Genomic DNA, 14,471 nt, shown 5'->3' with positions numbered 1-14,471 from the left:
TTCCTGCACATTTCAGATAGCAAGACATATGGTGCAAATGTGTATTATGTAGTTCTTTAAAGACTAATTACAGATTATACTACTAGTTGGGATACTATAATAGAGAAATGAGGCACAAATGCGTTTCATAATATAGGCGTGTATACTTTTGATAGTAAAATAAAAAGTACTGTTACATTCTCTCAACACACATCAAAAATTTCCTCTATACATCTTGAATTTCCAGGAGCGGCTAAAAAATTTATGGCACGTTACCCTAGTTGTTTCAAACTCTTTGTAGGAAGCCTTATATTTCTGCCAAGGTGCTGCTGCTTGGCAGGTGAGAACAGAAGGTTCAAAGTTGACTTTCAGAAGTGCAGGATGCTGTTGTCTTAGGCATTGGAACATACTGAAAAATCTGTCCTAACCTGGCAATGAAATGTCTCCTTCAGCTTGTCAAGGCAATTTAGTTCACATTTACATAGAGGACCATTGTCTTTAACATTACAGAGTGCTGGTTTGCAAATACATCATTTCTGTTCCACCCCCCGTAGCATAATGCAAGTTTAGGCCCTCCCAAATACTGGAAAACTACAGCAAACAGAAGTCACCTTGATAGGGTACCACTGCATTGCTAAACCAGAAACAAAACAGTTATCTTGCTCATCGAAAGGAAACACACCCATAGTTTCTATACCGTCATTTTTACTATCATTTCATCACCTGTAGAGAGCTCTCTTGGTTTAAAACAGGGCATGGCAACGTACTGGGAGCTCCAGTCTTGACCATCTTTAACCATTATGTGGGTTGTTGAAAGAGAGGAGTAGATGCTAAACTACAACATAATGAAATTTGTTTTTTTTGTTTTTTTTTCCCTTTGCTCCATTTCTGAGTTCCTTTCCCCATTTCAATATGCATTTTTTGCTTTTTGTCTACAGAGTGACTGAATAAGCCTCCTAAGAACGAAAAAGGTTAAAATAATCTACAGATGCATGGACAGACAAATGATTTCTCCTTTTTATTTTGGCATTTCTTCTTTAGTCTCATTGAAATACACACTTCAGTGGATCTGTAACCACTCATTTATAACCTGTCTTTTTAAAAGCAATATTAATTGAAGTACCATCTGCACATATTCCTTTATTTCCATACAGTGTTTCTGACATCTTAAAAGGTTTAGCAACTTGCTTGTGGATTCAGAGTACAAGTATATCAGTAAATCCAAAACATTAAACTATAACTTCCTTTTGAGATATAACAGATACGCATATATTTAAATGGAACCATAAACAATAAGATAGCTGTATGTCTTGCTAATACTGTTTTGTTTTGCTTAACAAGAAGCAAATGTGTCATAAATGACAATTTGATGTATGCTAGGAGGCTTGTAAATTACAACACATGGATTGATTTTTTTTTTTTTTTTACTTGACTGTTGTCTAAAAAGGGTACCTTTTTTCTTCTTATCTGGAATATTGTTAAGCATGAGAAAAAAATTCAATATTATTTTCAGTCTTACAGAATTTTAAATATATGGAAAAAAAAAACTTAGTTCACTTCTTTTCCCTTTCTGCTCTACTCCTTTTCCCTCTCCCTTTTCCTTTCTGCCATGCCTAGCTCTGAGGAAACAATGAATGAACAGGAATTGCAGAAAACACGTTCAGAAAAGATTCTAGGAAGAACCTGAAGTGCAGCCGAAGTCCAATTCTGGAGAGGCATTTATCTACCTACTTCTTTTTTTAGTGGAATTTGGGCAGAAAAATGCAAACTCACAAAACCACAGAGACTGGAAGGGCATTGAAAGTATTAGTATCAGCTAAATTTCTCTGTCTCACTCAAACAAGTGTCAGACAACTCAAGCTTAAATTCGAGCAGCTGCTCTGCTTTTCCTGTTCCTTTAGCTGATGCCTGCCTTCCATGGGGAAAAGGTCTTTATCCCATCTTCATCTGGGAAAGTCTTATGCAACTGTTTTTACAACTGGTTAAATAATTCAGGTCTTTCATCTTAGACACATGGCCAGGATGAATTTTTCAGTCCAGGTTTAATGAAGAAATTTCCTTAGCTTGAAAGTGATTGACAATTTCTCTTTTCACCTTCTCCTGTTATAAGTGCAGCTTTAGAGGCTTTTTTTGCGTGTCTATTTTGTCACAATGTTAAAAGGATAGTTTTCAGTCTTTTTTTTTGTAAACTGGCATTCAGCACAAGGGAGATGTGAACAATTCACCTAAATAGGCCATTCTCGACAGCCATAACTCATCTGCAAAACAACAGGCACACTCTAAATGAAAATCACTGCAGAAAATGTGTCTGTTGGAAAGGGAGCTCAAAGAAATGAATCAACACATTCCCTCATGATAGCTTGCTCACTTCTGTACAGAGGAGTTTTTGATGCCCATTTTCCACTTCATTGCACAACCAGACAAACAAGTGTGAGTTCAGTGCTTGTGCTGCAGTAAGACTGACCACCTTCACAGCCTCATCCAAAATCACTTCCAGAGACAGGTATTTGGGAGGAGTGGTGCTTTTGCAATTAAAGAAGCAATACATAGCTTTGTGGTGCTGGGCTACTGCTTTTTTGCCAGAAGACTTCCAAACTTTTCACTCACTGCTGTGCAGTGCTGAGATCCTCCTCGACTGTGCTGTTTGCTGTGATAAGTGCCTGCTATGTATATTCTTGTTGAGCATTCACCAAACCAGTAATTCTTTAATAACTTGCTTTTCTGACATGCACCTTACATACACAAGAACCTGCACAAATAAATAGTGTTAATGGTGATGGTGCATTCTGAAAATGAAGAACTGCTCCGGTGTGTGTGCAAGGGGGAGGGGCTGCACTGGGAGCAGTGTGATGGAGGCAATGTGGCTTACATGAGAGGCATTATCTGGCAATGGAGCAGCTTCCCAAGGCTGGGGGTGCTTCTCAGCAGTGCAGACCCTTTCAAACTGAGCGTAGCGAACTCAACGCTGATTGAAGGAGGCTTGTCCTTACAAAGACGAGACTAAATTACAGTAGCCAGGCTTTTATCTACAAGACCTCAGCACTCATTCCCTGCTTTTCAACCTCCCTCTAATGAGAGTTCACTGCCCCCGAGCCCCATGGGGTCCGCAGGGGCTGGACTCTGGTTTTGCCGGGGTGTGCAGAGCCAGGTCCTGCCCCGCAGCAGCTTCTGCAGTGTCTTTGATCTTAGCGCTCCCTGAGGCTGTTGGTTTGTGTCTGTGTTATTTCCCCCCCAACTTCTTAGCTCATTTATTACTGTACAAATAAACTGTGTGCCTTGTTGATACAAATACCAGAGTATGGCCTTTCAAATAAAAGCAATGTTGCTGTATATATACTTTGTATGACAGATTGTCCCTTGCTCTAAGGTCTGCTTACACTGTCGGAGCTGAGTGCATAGGCCTTTAGTGAAAAAAGGACGTAAGGCTTGTCTGTTTGGCGGGACATTTTGTTCACAGAATAAGCTGCAATGCTGCTTTTCCCCCCTTACATTATTTTTTCTGTTTTTTTTTTTTTTCCTTTATAATTTTGAAGGGTAAAAATGCTATGAGGGTGTTTTTACAGGGTCACAGAAAGTGGACATCATGAGCTTATGAAATTTCATTGTGTTTGAAATTTAGGAAAAGGAAAATAAAATTATATGTGTGTATTTTATTTTTCTTTTTAGGACAGTGGAATATCATGGTGATTCAAAAAATACTGCTAGATTCAGGTTCTACAGTTGACTTAAGAATAACGTTCCTTCAGAGTACAAGTGTGATACCTAGCCAAAGTAGGTTTAAGTGACAGACTCACCCCTCTTTGGTGAAAATTTGGTAGGACTTTGAACTGTGTGTGCCTTGTAGGCTCCCTAAAGAGCTAATCAGTCTGGCCTCACTGGGGACATTTATTTCATGAGAACAGTAGCAACCTGATGACTGTTGTAAGCTGAAATTAATTCAAGTTAATAAATGGTAAATTTAGAACTGTTTACTGAGGGGCATAAGGCTTACGACTATGGAAATAGGGTCGTTTTTGGAAAGCAGGCTAAACCCCCCAAGTTATTTCTTTCTGTGGTAGCAGAAGTGAGTGCTTCTCAGAGGTGTTGTGGCAGTGGCTCCTGCAAAGGAATGGGAGGAGGACAGATGGGAGGATCAATGCAATTTCTGTTCAGGAAACCCATAAATGAGAAAGAAAAGACAGACAGACACAAGGTGTAGAAGAATTGGAAAAAATGAAAGATGTCCAGAACAACTGTGGAGCTGAGGGGAGGACAAGTAACATAATGATGACATTAAGGGGAAGACCCAATCTCTTGATGAAGCCTGAAAATGAGAACTGTGAGTTTGACTACAACATGCTGAAAATAGAGAGTGGTCTGGAGTTGCCCTTCACCCCACCACACCACGTCCCCAGTGAGGTGAGTGTAAAGGAGAGCGAGCTGGCTTGGCTGTAGCCTCCCTGACTTCTGTTTGACGATTAACATGGGACAAAAATATTAACATGTCAATAATAGAAAAAAATGGTATTATTAAGTCCCTGATAAAGCCAGAAGTGAAACAGATGCTTTCAGGAGCCTGAGCAGAGCTGACTGGATTGACAGTGCGGGACATTTATGTCATTCACAGGAAATATACTATTTTTTGCTGAACTACCCTTACTTCTAAGAGCTTTCCAAAACCACAGAGACATCACATGCTGACTTCCTTGACAGAAATCAAAGTGCTTCTTCATCTCTCATACGTATACATATAAGATGTAATAATGTTAATATGTATCTTCAGCATTGCTATTTTGATACCACTACCTATTCAATGGTTTCTAGGCTTTTATTACTTAGCCTAGTACTAAGGACAAGGAACAGTAAACATTCAACAACCAAGAAATGGGTAGATGTCTATCAGTCGAGATATACTACTGATATCAGAGCAATTAGAGAACACACTAAAGTTCTCTAAAAAAATTCACATTGGTATCTAATGGTAGATATTGATGGATTATTTTTAACATGGCTACTTCGTTATTAAGCAGGATGAGTCTGAAACAGCAAGTGCGTGTGCTCTGCTGTCAGCACAAGTCTTACAAGACTAACTTACATAACAGCACGTTGTATTATGACTATAAAATTTACTGTAAAGTTGAGTTACAACCCCAGTTTAGAAAATTGTGAGATCAGCTTATAGCCATGCACAAAGCAAACATGTCAGCTAGATATTTTTCCCTACAAATTCTTTTGGAGTGAGGGGAATAGCTTGTTTGATTAGAGAGAGGAGTTCTAATTGCTTTTTGGCCAGCCTTGCCTCCACAGGTCTACATGAAACAGTGAGAGAAGTGTATGCCTACTAGAGTTTCAATTTGTGCCATGTTGAAAGGAGGAGAAGCACCACATCTTAACAACAGAGAAGCAGCCAGTCCCAGAAATGTGTGTATTGGGTATTGGACTGGGACAGGCAATGTGGGTAAAGAGGCACTTATGAAAGGACTGGGTATCTCAAAAATATTCCCCAAAAGACAGTTTAGAGACAGTTAAGAAGGAAGAGAATATGTCTTTTGTTGCTTGAGTAACTGTAATATGGGAAGATTAAAGATACTGCACTTTTAAGTCATGACTTGCAATCAAGGGCTTATGTGATGCCACGGAAGTCAATGCAAGAACATGAAAATCAGCTGAACAAAAATGTTTTAATAAGTATGGTTAACTACTTTATAGCCACTATATTTTAGACTGATGAAGCAAAAAGCAGCAGCAGCAGTAAAAGCAGAAGGTGTATAAGGTTATTGATGGCAAAAGAATAGATATATCTAAAAAGCACTATGATACCAAGGCCATTCAGAGAATGCTGTTTAAAGGTGATAAAAAATGCAGATTGCAATTTTGTACAAAGTTCCGGTATTTGGAAGAAAACAATCAAATTAGAATGAAAGCCCCAGAATTGCAAGAAAAAACTGAGGCATTTATAGATATTCTTTCTACTGAAACGTAAATATGAACACAAATAGAAACAGAAATGTTATATGAAAATAAAACCCCACAAATATTACAGGAAAAGGTATGGAAATATTAATTACAAAAACCAAACTGTGAACATCTTAATATAGAGTAAAAGTGCAAGTGAATGGACACTACTATTGGGGGATAATTTTTATCTGATCAAAATGGAATATTTGCTTTTATCTAAATGTTTCAGCAGAAGTTCCATAGACTTCTTACAAGCCAAATCTCAGTATTTCTAAGTCAGACTCCACAAGCAAGATGAAGCAAGAGAAGAACTGCAAAATATCATCTGTTTCCTGTTGCCAAATGCTGACATTTACAGATGATGCGCCTGGTACGTGAGGAAACAAAACAAGTCCAGGCCAGAGGCAGCATCTTACTCTGCATCACAGTTTTAAGGAAACCATAGCACTGAATGCATCATTCGTAAAAGCCTAATGCGTAAAGGGTGATACTCAGCAGCACACAGTGAAAACAGATTTTTACCTGCAATTCTGCCTAGTCTGTAAAATTATCTTAAGGATTTCGCAGTCTGCACGACTTCACCACCCTTCCAGAATGGCTGGAAAGCTCATTAATTTAACTGTGGGAACAAAGTAAACTTGTAAGGGCTCTGCTTGCTAATGTCACTCTCTTTGATTGCTGTTGCATTCCTTTTGAGACAAGAATTGAGTGGGAGAGGGAGGAGGGGAAGGAGAAGACAAATGAGCTCAGGGCGTTAAGTGTCCAGGGAAACACTGGATGAACTGTCAAGAGATACAAGAGGGGATATTGAGAAGAAATGCACTGCTGGGAAAGGAGAAGGCAGGGAAGTCAAACATGCCTCAGAGAAATGATGGGAGACATGGGAAGGAGCAGGATACAAGGTAAGAAAGCAAGGAAACACAGTAGGAGGGCAAGGTCTGGACAGCAAAGACAAGACATGGAAGAAAGGCAGTGAATTTGCAGGGAGGAGGAGGAAACATCTTACTCTGGATCAGATCTCTGCCTGCTGATATTGCTCCTAAAAGGAGAGGAAGGCAAGAGGAGAGAAGGCAGGAAAGAAAAAAGAAGCAGTGGCTACTGGAATTGATTCATGGCTAAGGGAGGAAAGTAATTCGAGTTTAACCAAAGGGGTTAGAGGAGGCCAAAGGAGAGCAGGTGTGGCCTGTGCCATCCAGGGGAGGTGTGAGATACAGCAACAGTTGCCTTTTCACAGAGGAGCCTGCAGAAGCACCTGGGCTGGGAAGATGGAGGGATGGATCCCAGACACCTGACACTGGGCTGACCATGATCCATCCTTGACTACCTCTCAGGACTCACGCAGTCTGCAGCCTCAGCAGGTGCTGCCCAGACAGCTAAGGCCCGCTGCAGAGCAACATCCACCAGTTCCTGGAGCAACCTGAGGAACACAAAGCAGCCAGAGGCTAGCAAGGCAGCAGGCCAGCAGTTCAACGATTGGACTTTCCTGTAACGTCTCTGCTGGAGTTCCACAAAGCAATCATGGAGCAAGCTGAGTGAGAGCAACGAGGTTGTGACAGCCCGAGCCCATACTCAGCTTCCAGCGGCTCCCAGGGAATGACTCGGGATAATGAGATGATTCAGAAGAAGCGGGGCTGAACAAGATGCTTGGGACCTTCTCAGAGGGCTGCCTTACACTTCTAGTCAGATTAAGTATCATGAGTAATAGCAGTCTTTCTCTTGAATAATTTGCCCTCTTGAGCATTGTCAAACTTGCAATTAATAGTGAGCTTTTTACCCATTTTCAGCTGAATTTAAAGTCTGGCTGTCACCTGCTGGCATGTCAGGGCTTTAACAGCGACCCAGAGTTGCAGGCTGGGTGTGGGTCTGAATTCCTACACAACTGAGTGATTGCACAGGGGCACTTAAAGGCTTTTTAGGAGTCAATGTCTGATACTTCAAAAACTAGGTCTAGAGAAAATGCTCTTTGGCGCATCTGGCTTAGCTCTCTGTACGTAAAAGCAGAATGGAAACTGCTGCAGAAAAATATGTCATAGGCTAGCTAGGAAATAGCACTTCCAAAATGCTAATATGCATACAATTAGTTCAACTGCTAAGACTTATCTGTTTAAATGTTCACATTATGCATACATAATATGCAGTTACAGTTAATAGTTTCCAGCTCAGATATCTCAGAATTTTATAACAACAGAATTTGATTAGGCTGATTACTCTTATACGTGGTTTAATATTATAATTTCATTATAAAACCTAATCTGGAAGACTTTTAGCTTCCTATGGCTCCATTGGTTTTTTGTTGTGTGTATTTGCAATCCTTTTTGTGAATGCTCTGTTAATATTTTTTTTTAATCAGCAAGTCTTTGAGACCTTCGATAACAGATAACAGTTACTATGAATTTTAGTAACTACTTTACAGAGTACACATTCGTGAAATATAAAGTGTCAAATTTGATCAGCAGACTATAACCCTTAACAAAATAGGAATTTAGAAATCCATTTCTCCATAAAGATATAAAAAAATGAAAGTCTGTAAACAAATACGGAAAAAATATTATATGGTATCCTAAATAATTCAAGTTATTACTTTCAATTTTAACTGTAGAATTTCATTGGAGAGGGACTTTTTACAAGGGCATGCAGTGATAGAACAAGGGGTAATGGCTTTAAACAGAAGGAGGGTAGATTTGTATTAGATATAAGGAAGAAAAGCTTCACCACGAGGGTGGTGAGGCACTGGAACACGCTGCCCAGAGAAGCTGTGGATGCCCCATCCCTGGCAGTGTTCAAGGCCAGGCTGGATGGGGCTCTGAGCAACCTGGTCTAGTGGAAGGTGTGCCTGCCCATGGCAGGGGGTTGGAACTACATGATCTCTAAGCTCATTTCCAGCCCGAAGCATTCTATCATTCTATGACTAAAAACAACAAAGAGTGTAAAAACAGTATTTCCGGTATGTCAGTCCTTCCCTTCTTCAGGCAAAGTGGAGACTAAACAAAATAAACTCTAGATTAATTAATGTACAGACTAAACGAAATGAAGTAAATTTCTTTTAGTTCTGATATTAGTGTGATTTAGACTGTGGCAAAAAGCCATGAAAAGAAACACGTCCAAATGCTTAAATATGTGCTAGTGCAGCCATTGTAAATTTTTTGCATGCAATGTTTTTTAAAAGGTTTCCTCTTTTCAATGAAAAGTTGTTCTAAAAAAATTTTTTTAAAAAGGTATCATTTTCATAAATCTGCTCTCAAATATGCGAGAACTCAACTGAAATTAACTTCTTTGGGTCCATGCTCCAGTTGTACAAACAGATCTGCACATGAAGATAGTTAAGCTATTACTGAATTGGCTCCAAAGAGTGATCTTTTTAGTGTTAGAAACACAGTATTTTTACTCCAGTGTAACTTCTGTCATTTAAACAGATGTGTCACAAAGGGTGAAAGAACCCAGCCATACTCAGAGATAGTAAAAAAAATGACATTTTTACTCCATTGGAGGTTTTAACAACAGGAAGAAAGTCTAAGTTCACCATGGAATATAAATTCTATCCCCTTCCCAAAATATTTTGAGAATCTGAATAATATAACAGACTAAATGAAATAGATAAATAAACTCTGATATTAGAAGAAAATGCATTCAGCAACGAAACTGAAATATTTTGCTATTACTAAAACAGAACAAAGAAGTCAGAATGATTTCTTCTTCTGATTTCTTTGCCTAATGTTTGAGGGAAACCTTTCTGTTTTAATAAGACTTCCTTTTTTATAACAGGAAACTCTTCAGTTGAAAACATTTTAGGCCACACTACCTACAAACATGAATATGCAAAAGCTGAGAGAGAGAGGCATACAGGTGTGTACTGTGTCCCCCCCACACAAGCACTTACATGATACATGGTTTCCATCTATTTTCCCAGTAGTAGCAGAAGTCTCTGGAAACCTGTCCTAATCAGATTTAATGCTACAAAAATAATGAGCACTGAAAAGCAAAGTCACAATAATGTCTGCTGAGCCTAATAGTAAAAAAATAGCAAAATAGTCATGTTTATATCTACTTTTCTTCAAAAGGGAAATACACAAATTTGGTGCATGGGGATTTTATGTTGAAAAGAAGTAAGCAGCTATGATGCCCGATGGATGTTTTTAAGAATGCTGTTTTGGCAAGAAAAATAACACAGTTTTGTTTTTTTTTTTTCCCCACTTATTCCCTGTAGCTTTATATAATCAGTGCGTTTTTTTATTTTTGGTATTAACTTGTACAGAGCATCACAGAATACATGTCTGGAAGGGACCTTGAGAGGTCATGTGGTCCAGCCCCTACACCCCAAGGCAGGATCTGCTCTTCCTCTGTTAGTCCTGAAAGATGTCTAATCTGTTCTTAAAGACAGCCTGTGAAGGGCAAAGGGTCACTGTCATAGTCTGTCTGCTCCAGGGCTCCAAAATCTTCACCGTGAAGTTTTTCCACATGTCTAATCTGAATCTTCCTTGTTGCAATTAAACAGATTACAGCTCCACCATGGCTACGGGGAAGAGATTAATATCTTTGTTTCTGCAAAAGCCTCATACACTTGCAAATTCGGGGTGAGTGAAATTGCCTTGCTTTCTCCATAATTATTTCAGCTTGGCAATTCTAACGAGACATTGGTCGGAGGTAATTGTTTAAGAAGAGCAAAAACAGCAGCTTGGAAATAATAGTAATACTTACTGAGGGGAACAGCCTGCCCTTTGGGTTCTCCATAAGCCAGCTGGACCTAACCTAACTTAGACCAGAAAGCCTGCATGAAAGCAGATCAGGTGTGAAAGATGGCAATCTACAGACTCAGAAAATAACAATGTACCTCATGACATACAGTACCATAAATTCTCCCTATGATGAAAAATATAGACCTATCAACCACTTAATACTGAATATAATATCCAAGTTTTTCGATCATGCAGATGCTGTTAAGATACATTCAGGAGCCAGCAGCTACTTGTGCAGTATACCACAGTAGGTTACACAAAAACTACAGGCAACATGGTGAGAAATTACTGCCCTGATTAAAACTCTAGGTCCTCAATTAGGCAGTAGGAATGCCAGCATGATTTAAAGTGCCTGCTGTACCCAGCAGATGCCATAATTTCACTAAAGGACTTCACTATCCCCCAAATTGACCGCCTTGCCCAACTCGCCTGCTGGAAACAAGCAGTTGCGTGTGTCACAGTTAAACAGCACATTTGCTGTCTGTGGAAATGGATGACTGTTCCCGGCCCGTGTGAAGCTGTGCCGTGGTCTCTCAGCACGCAGAACAGGGGTAACTCATGAGAAGGAGGACACGAGCCCTCCCAGCCAGTTTCTCATTTCTCTGCGAATCCTTGCTGTGCTTCTGTGTCCTCTTGGCAGGACCTAAAAAGATACGCAGTGGATACACCACCGCACAATTAAATATTACAGACGTGCGCTAATGCTTTGGGAACGTGCCCACTACCAAAGCCCTGCCAATTTACAGATTATTGTAAGAATACCTTAAAACTGGCAGTAGCGCCATTCCACCTGCTGTCTTTGTTAGGGATCAGCATTTCTAGCTCTGTCTCCACTTCAGGACACAATATGCAGTGAGGCAGCACCTGCTGCTCTCACGTCTCTGACGGGCATGTGTGAAGGCTGGAGGGAGATACAGGTGCTCAGAGTCCTCCTGCACACTGCCTCAGCCAAATGTACACTGACAGAAATGTGAAGTTATCTCAGAACACAGATGTTTGGCTTTGCTGCCATTGCCTGACACTGGCACTTTATTTTCTTTATCATGTGTGTTGAATTGAAAGCTTTTTTTAGGCCCTGACCTTGGCAGCAGTTGCTACTGCATTTCATCATAAAGATAAGAGAAAAGAGGACAACAAAGAAAAAAAAAAGAAAAAGGAGAGGGACTTACTGGATTTTCATGATGCCCTTTGTAATCCTGAATACATCAGCTGAAGGCCCTCTAACATTTTTTCTTATCATACTAACTCTATGTCTTCCACTCAGAGGCACATTTTTACCCAACTTTGGAATGTGTTTCAGGCAATTTAAAAATACACATATTTTTCCAGTTGACAGAGATGACTGCAAAAAATCTGTGTTAATTCTACATTGATCATTTTTTGAAATAAATTGCTTGTATTTTAAGCTGTATTTTTGTTAACATGTTGTCTGGCATACCAGTTTACAGTTCAGCTCATTTGAGGATGATGGCACCTATAAAACCCGTATGTGATCTCTCAGGTTCTGCTATTCTATCTATAAATTGTCATGACCTCCCTTAGTCAATGTAATCGAGGATTCTGTAAAATGCTTTGCTAATCTGGCTGCTATGAACAAGCATTGATGACTTAATGACTGTAACACAGTGTAAAGCAATTCACTGAAAAGATTTTTTTCTGAGGCTGGAAAAACTACAAGTCCTACTGTTCCACAAATACCCCTCACTGTTGTGCTCGCACCTCACACATTCCTGGTGGTCTCTGTTTTCAGGTTATTCCTACAGGAATGACATTTCCCCCCACAGCCCACATCTCTCTTCGCAGCAGCTTCTGCCCAAGGTCCACCTGTGCGAAAGCCTGCGTGTCATCCAGGACATCCTTCCTGCACATTGCCCACTCAGGGAAGCACAACCTTTTACAACTTAACAAAAAATACCCACCCAGCCTTTTTTTGGGGTAGTAGACCATGGAGACGTGCTTTTACTTAGAAAAAAAAAAAAAAAAAAGAAAAAATACTGAGCCGTGAAGACAAATTTCTTGTCAGTTATTTGCTGCAGAACAATGTCAGTCTAATGAGCAAATGGGTTTTTGATGCAAATCTATAAAATCGTGGTTGTTTGAGTTACAGCTTTCTTGACAAGACTGAAATGTTGTCTCACTATTATTTTGTTAGATAAAACTGAAATTAAAAATAATGAATTTAAAATTATTCAGACCCAATATGTTTAGAATAAGTCAGACAGAGGAAGACAGCATGGGAAACAAAAAGTATCTTTCTGTGCTTTTTGTTGTCTAGGTCATCTTTAAAGTTACTTCATCAGTCTCCAGAAATATTTCAAATGGTAACATGTAACTCAAGGAAACTGAAAGCCATCTGACTCCATGTACTTACTCAAAAAAGGTGGTCCATCCAGTCTCGTCACTTTTAGTTGCCAGAAGTCCACTGTTGCCATGGTAAGTAAATAAGACAAGCTCCTGCCCTTGTGCAGTCATGCTTTTCAAACATCCATTAGTGCCTATCGTCAACCAAATGACTTGGTTATCAGGAGAGACCACTCTTACTGGCATCCGGTTGGGATCCCGTCTGATACGAAGAGTGTTCCCATTGCTGTCCGTGACCGCAGTAATATCATTGTCATTACTGTAGCTAAAGTTGTACAGGTAGTCTCCGGTGACCAAACTCACAGTGTACTGGTGAGTACCATTGACATCAAAGATATAAAGCTCTTGGTCAGTTGGAGAAGCAACTTCATAAAAGTTCATTGAATTCAAGAAGGGTTTGTTCTTTGACACAGCCCGTATCCTGATATTTCCCAGATCAGCAATATACAGGGTGCCATCTGGAGACACAGCTAAGGAGGAAGGGGCATTAAGTTTGGCATCCTTAGCATAACCATCTCCATTTTGGTAACAGTCACAGTTGACATCGTTTTTGCAATCGCATTCTGAGGGTATTCCAGCAACTAACGAGATCTCTCCATCAGTTGTGACCTGTCTTATCCTATTGATCTTTTTTTCATCAGTTTCTGTAATGTACAGAACCCCGCTGTAGGACACGGCGATGGCAGTGGCTGACTCCAGCGTGGTCTGCACCGCGTGCTTTCCCACCGTGTACTCCACTCCGGGCACCTGGCAGTGCATCGGTCTGCCCGCAGCTATGCGAACCTGGCGGTTTTCAGTGATCTGCAAAACCACATTGTTGTCCAGAACATAAATGGAGTTATCCATTGGGTTGATAGCTAAATCTGTAGGCCATTCCAGACGAACCTTAACAAAGAGAAGAGGTTTTGAAACAGCTAACCCTCGCAGATTAAATGAATTCATTGACTTTCAGTTTTAGACACTGCTGTAAGGATATTTTTCATCTGCTGTTAACCAATCACGACAAAAAGACTTGTATGACAATACATACAGCAAACTAAAGCTTTTCAGGGAGACAAGGGGAACAGTGTTTGAATATCTGTTTTATTGGAAAAAAGCCAGTTGCATTGCAACTATAATACAGGTTGAATTTCCCCTCCAGTAAATACTATACTTTTCTGTATCATAAATGCATACATGAAAATAGAGAGATATCAAAGTGTAAATATATACTTTCAGGGCAGTACTTGTCTTTTACTCTAGTAATAGCAAAAATAGCTTACTGCCTTCCAGATTACAAAACACTGTACTGTACTCCATTTTTAAATATAGCACTAGTGATGTCGTGATGTCCCTTTTTACCTAAACAAGCTTCTTGAGACAAATAGAAAAATATGTTATTTTGTATGTATCCTCTCATTCACTCTAGTAGGCTGTTAGTGATTCAGGAAACATCAACGTGCCAAGGCCATTCTCACAGAT

The 14,471-nt window shown here is 39.9% G+C and overlaps 1 protein-coding gene across 5 annotated transcripts in view; it reads right to left on the bottom strand.

Annotated features, from left to right (window-relative positions):
* Positions 1–14,471, bottom strand: part of TENM3 (teneurin transmembrane protein 3) — a 319,771-nt gene that overhangs the window by 21,520 nt on the left and 283,780 nt on the right. For all 5 annotated transcript variants that reach the window (XM_082051699.1, XM_082051700.1, XM_082051701.1 and 2 more), the window contains one exon: positions 13,021–13,895. In XM_082051699.1, the coding sequence (XP_081907825.1) occupies positions 13,021–13,895 (875 nt within the window). The remainder of the gene's footprint in view (positions 1–13,020; positions 13,896–14,471) is intronic.

This window comes from Streptopelia decaocto, assembly GCF_964273445.1.
Source record: "Streptopelia decaocto genome assembly, chromosome: 4".
Lineage (NCBI taxonomy): Eukaryota > Metazoa > Chordata > Aves > Columbiformes > Columbidae > Streptopelia > Streptopelia decaocto.
Note: the sequence above shows the minus strand (reverse complement) of the source record. Positions and strands in the feature narration are given on the sequence as shown.